The sequence below is a fragment of the Amblyomma americanum genome, chromosome 9, assembly GCF_052857255.1.
Source record: "Amblyomma americanum isolate KBUSLIRL-KWMA chromosome 9, ASM5285725v1, whole genome shotgun sequence".
NCBI classification, from domain to species: domain Eukaryota; kingdom Metazoa; phylum Arthropoda; class Arachnida; order Ixodida; family Ixodidae; genus Amblyomma; species Amblyomma americanum.
In genome coordinates, this window is record NC_135505.1 from 117568563 (window position 1) to 117578078 (window position 9516).

The 9516-nt window shown below is 47.1% G+C and overlaps 1 protein-coding gene across 1 annotated transcript; it reads left to right on the forward strand.

The window, feature by feature from the left end:
- The first annotated feature begins 1690 nt into the window (after positions 1-1690).
- Positions 1691-9201, forward strand: LOC144105406 (uncharacterized). The gene is made up of 5 exons (XM_077638525.1): positions 1691-1894; positions 5376-5541; positions 7517-7654; positions 7752-7861; positions 8853-9201. Exons 1-5 carry the CDS (start codon positions 1775-1777, stop codon positions 9186-9188), a joined length of 870 nt encoding a protein of 289 aa, XP_077494651.1. The 5' UTR covers positions 1691-1774; the 3' UTR covers positions 9189-9201.
- Positions 9202-9516: the final 315 nt, after the last annotated feature.

Below are 9516 nucleotides of genomic sequence, written 5' to 3' on the forward strand. Positions count from 1 at the left end.
TGGCACAGTATCTGTCTCATATATCGGCGGACACCTGAACCGCGCCGTAAGGGAAGGGGGAATGGAGGGAGTGAAAGAAGAAAGGAAGAGAGAGGTGCCGTAGTGGAGGGCTCCGGGATAATTTCGACGACCTGGTGATCTTTAACGTGCACTGACATCGCACAGCACGCGGGCGCCTTACCGTTTTGCCTCCATAAAAACGCAGCCGCCGCGGTCGGGTTCGAACCCGGGAACTCTGGACAAGTAGCCGAGCGCTCTAACCATTGAGCCACCGCGGCGGGTAATGCAGGGTCTGAAAAAATCATTTTGGTGGAAAGCGGTCACCGTGGAACTGTGTATGGAGTAAACATTGTACCCTTGTGCTCTAAGTTTTTGAATTCAGTTCGTTGCGGAACTCAATATCCCGCTTGTTGGTTATGTAACAGCAACAAAGCTGCTCAATTGTGTACCATGAGAGAAAGAGCAACATGTTAGGCAAATGATACTTGCCTAAAAACCGGCACGCTTGACTCAGCACGCCTTCTGCCATGTGCCTCGGCTTTCAAGAGATGGTAGCACTTAGAGCCCTTAATAACGAACTTAGCATTGAGAGTCAACAGTTCCCGCAGTTAGGACTGCCTGATAATCTTAACACTGGGCATTTTCTCAAAGATGAGTGCCTCTGTGTGCGTTAACAGATTGGAGCGTAGAAGTAGACGTGATAACAGCCGCGGATAAATTTGTTCTCAGCAGACAGCTGGCGTTATCCCGTTAACGGCCAGTTTTACTCAGCAACACCATGGCATGCTTCGTTGAGTTGCCAGTTCAGTCCTGTGGTTACTGCTATATTATGATTTTTTTGCAAGTAGGTTCATTGTCTTCTGTATTCCCCGCCGGTGCGGGTTCACTTCGCGTCTGACTCAGAGCATGAGTAAACTTTAACAGTTAATTCACTCTTAGTTTTATTCATAATATTTTCTGAGATCGAACTATTAAAAATATAAGCCAGACAATTTATATTGTCAGGGTTTAAGTATCCTATAGGCTATCTCCCTCCTCAAGCCTGACATCTGCAGTCCGTGACCATATATATATATATATATATATATATATATATATATATATATATATATATATATATATATATATATATATATATATATATATATATATATATATAGTGTTCTGCAACAACACGAATTCAAAGCAGGTTTGGTTTGAATCCGGCCACTGCACAGGTTAATTGTACTTTGGTATGTGGTACTTAGTAGACAGCTGCCAATGGATAACCCTGCTCGAAAAGTCAGCAGGTACAAGTCGAAGCCTGGTTCAACAGAGGCGATACGGACTGCCAAACTATTCTTAAAATCGAGAATCGCTTTAAATAGAGCAACGCTAAAATGTCTAGCGCAAAAACCACAAAATGCATGTGCTATCGTATAGGTCGTTCTCTTTACCTCGGATGCGCTTTCCACTGCTGGCGAAATACGAAAAGAGCTCCTGTACCTAGATCCCAGTGGACATTAAATAAACACAAGCCGTCGAAATCAGCCCAGAGCCGTCCACTGCGGAGTGTAGCCTCGTAGGACACAGCGCTTCTTTCGCTAGTAAATCCCATTAACCATTAAACGCTGACTGTTGCCCCCCTCACTCGTTACACCGACGTGCCGCTAAATAATTCCGTTCTTCGATCGACAGATGACATCGTCCATCTGTGCGGCAATACGGTCAGGCTGGCCGCTGGCGAGCTTTCGGTCGGCTGTGATGCTGGGAAACGAGTCGCAATCACGACCCTATGCGGGACTGCAGGTGGACAGTGACCACAACGGGCGCCAATCAGACGGTCGTCGTCGGTTACGCTTCTCACGGCCTCAGGCGCAGCCTATTTTCCGAGATATGCCTCGACTACGTGAAGGTACACTGGAAGCTCGTTACTGCGAAACGGTTTATAACGAAATAATGGATATAACGAAGGAATGACGATTCCAGTTGGAAGCTCGGTCAATACGGGTCTTAACTAAACTACGGATATAAAGAAGTAATCCCTGGGCCCCTGCGACTTAGTTATAACAAGGTTCAACTATATGTGCGCGCTCGAAATCGCACTGTGTCGAACTTCTGCATTCTCTACAGCCTCCATCAAAAGTCTTCAGGCCGTATAGTTTGGTTTTGAGGCGTGTTGTACGGAACTGTTGTGACACTCCTGAAGCTCTAAATACCTGCAAGGTGAGGCTGTTTGCTTCAAGAAAGTGGCTTACCGAAGCGTGCATACTGATAGCTTTTTCTCCAAGATTGAAAGTCATGATTTAAGTTGTATATCCTTGCTAGGCAATGTGTCCCTCTAGGCTCGGTGAATGTTTTCAAGCAGCCGCATTGCAGCGATTAGCGGATTTCTCTTTCTATCAGCGTTTGAAATGCACTGTAAGCTTGGTGCAAAGAAAAAAGGAGTGCTTTTGTATTTGATGTTTCGAGGAAAATAAACATATATGTGAAGTGGGACACTTGATAATGGCTAGTACAAAAGTCGCCACGTGTGTATGAACTAACAGCGGATTGGTAAAATGCAAGATGTCGAATGTCTAGTGCATAACGAAACACAAAGCACACAACGCATAAAGGTAGACGGGAGAGCGGTTGTCCAGTCTAGCATGGTGTGATGTGTGCTTTGTGTTGAGCTATGCAGTAGTCCTTAAATCTTGGGCCGACTAGTCACTGAGCATACGCTATAAATGTCGAACCCGTGCAACAGGAATCTTCTCGGGAGCGCATTTTTTAAAACTGCAGTTAATATTTTTTTATTTTAAGGAATTGCTACATCGCTATGTTACCTCATAAACGTCCAACCTTTTCATTTTGGACAATTTCTTGTAAAACATTAAAGATCTTTCTATTTGTGCTATTGTTCTGGCAGCTCACGAACATCGAACGTTTTAGTTTATTTCAAAGCTAATTTCAATCGAGTAGCCGTGCTCAGGCAATAGCTCCAAGAAACCATGCGGAACCGAGAGAGAAAAGAGTATGGTTTGTAAGTGGAATTAGCTAAGACTATAATCTTGAAAAAGTATAGCGCAAAAAGATGACGGAGGTATAGCACAGACACTGCAAAATGCTGTACCAACCACAGCTCAACTGCCAGTATGGTGCCACTATCTGCCGGGAGATTTATTTTGTTGCCCTCAGCCTGCCTGAAAGTAATTATTATTATTATTAGTATGGCTGATCAGTGGTTAGGGCGCTCGACTACTGATCCGGAGTCCCCGGGTTCGAATCTGACCACGGCGGCGGCGTTTTTATGGAGGAAAAACGCTAAGGCGCCCGTGTGCTGTGCGATGTCAGTGCACGTTAAAGATCCCCAGGTGGTCGAAATTATTCCGGAGCCCTCCACTACGGCACCTCTCTCTTCCTTTCTTCTTTCACTCCCTCCTTTATCCCTTCCCTTACGGCGCGGTTCAGGTGTCCAACGATATATGAGACAGATACTGCGCCATTTCCTTTCCCACAAAACCAATTGTTATTATTAAGCTATGGCTGAGGTAACGCTCCATCCTCGATGACGGCATTCGAGTATAATGAAACGCGATGTGTTAGAAAAACTGGGATATTGAAGGTCTTACAGAATTATCTCACACAGTGCTGCACAAACTTGTCTACAGCGCACGAATGGCGCACCGCACAGCCTGCCGGCGTCATGCACAAGCGGCAAGGGACTAGAAAAATGTTTGCATGCACTTTCGTGTGAACCAGTGGGGACGTTGGTTTTCTTCTCTCCCTTAGTTAAACAGCTCGGAAAGACAGCTCTTACGAAAATGGTGTATAGGCTGTTTATAGACTTCTTATAGGCTCTATTGCCTTCCTGTAGATATTTCTGTCTACTCATAATCTATAGAATGTCTATAGACAAAAGACGCGAGTTGAATCCTGGCCGCGGCGTTAGAATTTCGATGGCGGCGCGATTTTAGACACCTGTGTTCTGTGCAAAGTCAGTAAATTCTAGGCGGTCGAAATTTCGGGAACCCGTCCCTCAAAGCCTGGGTCGCTTTGGGACATTAAACCCACATAAACCAAACCTATTGAAAGAGTATGCCCATAAATCTATAGATTGTCCATCGACTGGTCTAAATGATTTTTATTGCCTATAGAAAGTCTATAGGATTTGTCTATAGGAGGTCTGTAGACTTTTTAGAGAAAACTCTATGACCAGTCTATCGACTATCTAAAGAAATTTTTTAAAGGGAAGACATACGAAATAACACGCAACACAACCGCTTCTATTGCGTGTTCTTTATTTCGTCAGTCCTGTCTTCCCGCGCTGTTTAAAATGAATCAATACCAACTTGCCCAAATCACAGCCTTTACTTTTCACGTCTCGAAAACCTTTCTGCAGCCCAGCGGGCAACGATTAATGTCGCCAGTGCACATTCGAGCTCTCCGGACAGGCGCTTATAGGCGTTTGCTACACCCACTGCAGGGCGAAGGTCTCTCCCATGTCTCTCCAATCAACCCTGTCCTTTGCCAGCTGCGCCCACCCTATGCCTGCAAACTTCCTAATCTCATCTGCCCACCTATCCTTCTGCCGCCCCCTGCTACGCTTACCTTCTCTTGGAATTCACTCCGTTACCCTTAAGGAGCAGCGGTTATCTTGCCTTCGCATTACATGCCCTGCCCAAGCCCATTTCTTCCTGTTGATTTTGACAAGGATGTCATTGACACGCGTTTGTTCTCTCACCAACTCCGCCCGCTTCTGGTCTCTTAACGTTACACCTATCATTTTTCTTTCGATGGCTCCCTGTGTTGTCCTTAACTTGAGCTGAACCCTTTTCGTTAGCCTCCACGTTTCTGCCCCGTAGGTGAGTATCGGTAAAATACAGCTGTTGTACACTTTTCTCTCGGTAGATATTGGTAACCTGCTAATAACGGCACTAATAATAATAATTGGTTTTTTGGGGAAAGGAAATTGCGCAGTATCTGTCTCATATATCGTTGGACACCTGAACCGCGCCGTTAGGGAAGGGTAAAGGAGGGAGTGAAAGAAGAAAGGAAGAGAGAGGGGCCGTAGTGGAGGGCTCCGGAATAATTTCGACCACCTGGGGATCTTTAAGGTGCACTGACATCGCACAGCACACGGGCTCCTTAGTGTTTTTCCTCCATAAAAACGCAGCCGCCGCGGTCGGGTTCGAACCCGGGAACTCCGGATCAGTAGTCGAGCGCACTAACCACTGAGCCACCGCGGCGGGTCAGCGACTGAAGTTGTGTGGGACGGTAAATGTGCGTGTGATTGGAGGCTTCCGCACTGTGGCGCGTCGTGTCACTGCGCCACGACAATACAACGCCGTCGCTCGCCTTCCTATACCACAATAACTCTTCACTGTACAACTGTCGCTTCTGAAAACGTGCAGATCAGTCACCGGGACCGTGCGCCGATCTGGGTTTGCGGCGACGATACAAAGAGTGTCGATGTCTATCCGCACAGTGTGAACTTCACGCTTCACTTGAACCCTACGTGGACGATGGAGTCTGCCAGTGCTCTGGTCGTGCTGTACGTGACAGCTGCGTCTCTTCCCGGTAGGTTTGCTGTCTTTGTCTTCACCCGCCGTTGATTTGGTGTCTGGATGATGCTTTTCCTCGTGCACGTACAGTGCACTCCAAAGCAGAAATCTGCTTTGCAGTGTCGTGCGAAGGCAAGATAACCGCTGGTTCTTAATGGTAATGCAGTGGATTCCAAGAGAAGGAAAGCGTAGCAGGGGATGGCAGAAGGCTAGGTGGGCAGATGATATTAAGAAGTTTGCAGGCATAGGGTGGGCGCAGCTGGCAAAGGACAGGCTTAATTGGAGAGGCGTGGGAGAGGCCTTTGCCCTGCAGTGGGCGTAGTCAGACTGATGATGATGATATTGACGAAGGAAAAGTGAAAGTATGCATTTTCTGCCTGTGTTGAAAAGTTCCTATAAGATCATTTCGGGCAGTACATGTACCGGGGCTATTAACCATATTTGACTTAAAAACTCTTCGGATAGCTCTTGAGACATTTAACAAAGTTCATCGTAAACCTAAGTTTTTTTTTTGCAACAACGGAGGTACCAGGAAAGCCGTATCACCATCGCAACATTGCAGTTACAGCACCAAAAGCAAGAAAAATTGCGGGTTTAAAACCAATGGATACCAAATGACTACGCTTTTGAATAAAAACAGAAACATCCATGACCTCCTGTACTAATTTAAATGTCAAGGAATATACAAGAAAAAAGTGACTGTAGTGTTGACTGCATGAGTGTTTTCTACATCGTGTGATCCACTGCAAGATTTGTAATAGTGACGAGTGCTATCTAAATAAGCCTGCTTGTTTTCCGTCCAGAGCTCCATGTATTGTGACAGCTTGCTTTTGCTTAACAAATCTGCAGCTAGTGTAGCAAGTACCGTGCAGTTTTCCTTTTTTTATACGTTTATCTTAGGTTGCAGTATCAGGACTTATGGTATGTGACGGTTCTGTATTTTTTTTGCGTGCAAAATACTTAAAGCTCAGGCATTGTTCTGTTTCTTCAACGCGGTTTTTTTTTGTCGTTGTTGTTTGTGGATTTAACCGTTTTCTTCACTATGACAAGTGTCGAGCCTGTGTGCTACGCTAATTGCATTTGTTTCTTTTGTACGTATGCGCCTAATGCAACCTGCTTACTACAGGGAGGGAGGCCCTTGTCAGGCATCGTGCCTTTTGATTTCTTTCCTGAAGTGTATGCAAATGCACTTGAAATCAAGGTCCAAGTTCAAAGTGCCTACAACAAGTGCCTGCAGGTGGCGTAGCCGATGACGAATGAAACGCCATAATGCGAGCGTGCAACCATTGGAAAGTTTCTCTCCGAAGTGGAGCGTACCTGCCTCAGGTACGCTAGAAACACTCGTGCTAGAAACACAAGAGCTGTCGCAGCGTTTGTAGTGAGGCATCCTTAATTCTATTTAAAACCATTTATATATACATGCCTCACGCTGAGCCCTATTAGACGCTACACGCTGTGCCTTACTACCGTGAGCAAAAGAAACACCCCGCCACCCCACCTCCAAGTTCCAACCCGTAGCACACTGCATGGGGGCGCCACCTGAAAAAGTACTTCTGGTTTCGAGAAAGGCTAACTGCGCCGGTCTCGACACTACAAGTGCTTTGTCAGGTGGCGCCCCCACGCAGAGTGGCGTGGGTGGGAACTTGGAGGTGGGGGTGGGGGGGGGGGGGGCGGGGCTGTTACTTTTGCCCGCGATAGTACATAAAACATCACATTTTCTTCGTTGATGGCTTTGCAGCTGCAGCTGTTCCTTACTGGCCACGTAGTTGGTAAGAAGTCTCGGAACTATGTTTCCGCGGCTGTTTACGGCGGAGGAAGTTCGTTTTTAAATTATCGTTACAAACAAAAAAGGCTAAGACACAGTCGTTACCGTCTATAAATGGCACGAGAATGTTGCCGAAAAGTGGAATGCCTTTATCACTTTCCGCAACCAGTCTTTCAAACCTTGGTATCAAGCCTTTGCTATTACATGATGACCTTTCATGTTTCAGACTCCATGGGGCAATGTAAGAACGGTTCATTCTTCTGCGCTGTGTCCGGCATTTGCATCTGGGACGGTTTCATCTGCGATGGAGTGGCCAATTGCTTAGACTACGACGACGAGCATCTCTTCTACGGAAGCACATGCCGTAAGCGAGGAGGACGCCCTTGATTAGAGTTCACTGGTTACGCGTAAACCCCGAATGCAAACATCCCTACAGGCCCACGCAAACGTTCTTTGCGCAGTTATGCCGATGCTGGCGCTAGAGCTGATCGTGTGCGGCCTGTCTATGCTTTTGGTTACCACGTTCGCCTTCTGCGCCCTTCTGCGGGACATCGTCAAGGACTACAAGCTGGTAACGCTGTTGATTGTTATCGTTGATTGTTGATTGTTAGCGTTGATTGTTAGGCGAGGCATAAGGAGCCCGTCGAGCCGTTTTCATGTCTTCAGATGTCACACATGGTGAGTGTGTATGATGACGTGCATTACTAAGCATGACACGTGATTCGTGGTCATGGCGCCACAAAAGCGGAGAACGACGACAGGGAATGCGTCACCAAAACGGATGTGACGTTCCCGAGCCGGATACGACATAGCATCGACGGTTTCCTTGTGCTATCGCTACCCAGGCTGGGCGTTGTCTAGGTGTCCGCTAATTGTTATGCTTGCGTTTTGGACGCACGTGTCTACGTCGTCTATCCATTAACGAACGGATCCCTAGGCACCTTTCCATGCAAAAGTGCGCTTTAATTCTCAGACTAAAAACTTTCCTCTGGAATAATGGCTCATTGCTTAGCTCTTTTCCAGAACTTGTTTGTACGCCATCCTGGTCGGTCGGTACCATGACCTTTGGTGCTCTGCATTCCAGACTGAACCTTTCCTTGGTCATTTTGGATTCAACTTATGCTATATCCCTCTGCGTGACAGAGTATATCTATCCGTACATAAGCCTGCCATGACGTGACCAAGACTCTGTCTTCTCGAAGCCGATTTGCTGATGCTACGTTGTGTAATGAAAGACTGCTCATCATTTCACGTTGTTGTTCCTGCTCAACAATACGATCTACCTGCTCCAATCGTTTTGTCCTGGTCAGCATAGCTTTGCGACAAGTGGTACAGTTGCAGCGTTTACCGCTACACTTCTTGAGGTATTCAAAATGGCGGCTTTCAAGGAGCACAGACGCAGACGAATTCGAGCTGCACTATAGGCAATGAGGCCGGCCGCTGAGGGGGCTGCGGACCGATTTTTGTCCATCAGGAATCTCAATATATGAGCGTTTTCGCGTTTCGCCTCCACTGAGGTGCAAAGCGTGACACGAACCCGTGGCCTGCCGTCGTTCTCACAGGCCTCGGTGCACATGGAACGAGACCCGGCAGCCAAGCGAGACGCGAGGGAAGCCAAATCGCTCGACGGTCGCTGCGATATCCCTTTTGCTGGCGGTGATGACTACGTCCTAGCTGCGTCCAAGGCTTCTTCCGGAGGCCCTTCGACCGCGACCGCTACCCCCAGGACGCCTAGGACCCCGGTGAACCAAGGTTTGGGCGAAAAGAACACGGGTGAACCTATGGAAGCCGAGCGACTCGCGGCGTCCAAGACTGTCAAGCGTCGCTACTCCGTCGTCCCCAAGAACGCGCTCGCCAACGTCGACGTTGATGATGAAGATTCAAGACTTCGCGTGTGAAACTATCACTAACACTCCCCTGCCGTCTTCTTTTCAATTGAGACATGTGACCCGTTTGTGCGTTGCGAGTTTATTATAGGTTTAGAACCGCTTTTCTTCGTTTCTTTGTTCTCTCGTCAGATGATTTTAAGCCTAATTATTTGACTATGGCGTGCAATCACAGCCACCAGAAATAAGACGTGCTTTGACCTGAAACCTCGTGTAATGTGTAATGCAGTGGATTTTGTCTTAATTATTCGCGAAGGTAGCCACTGTGGAGATCGTTAGACCTTTATGCCAAATGTAGCCTTACGAATTCGGCAACAGTGCAGTTGAGTCAGTCGGTACC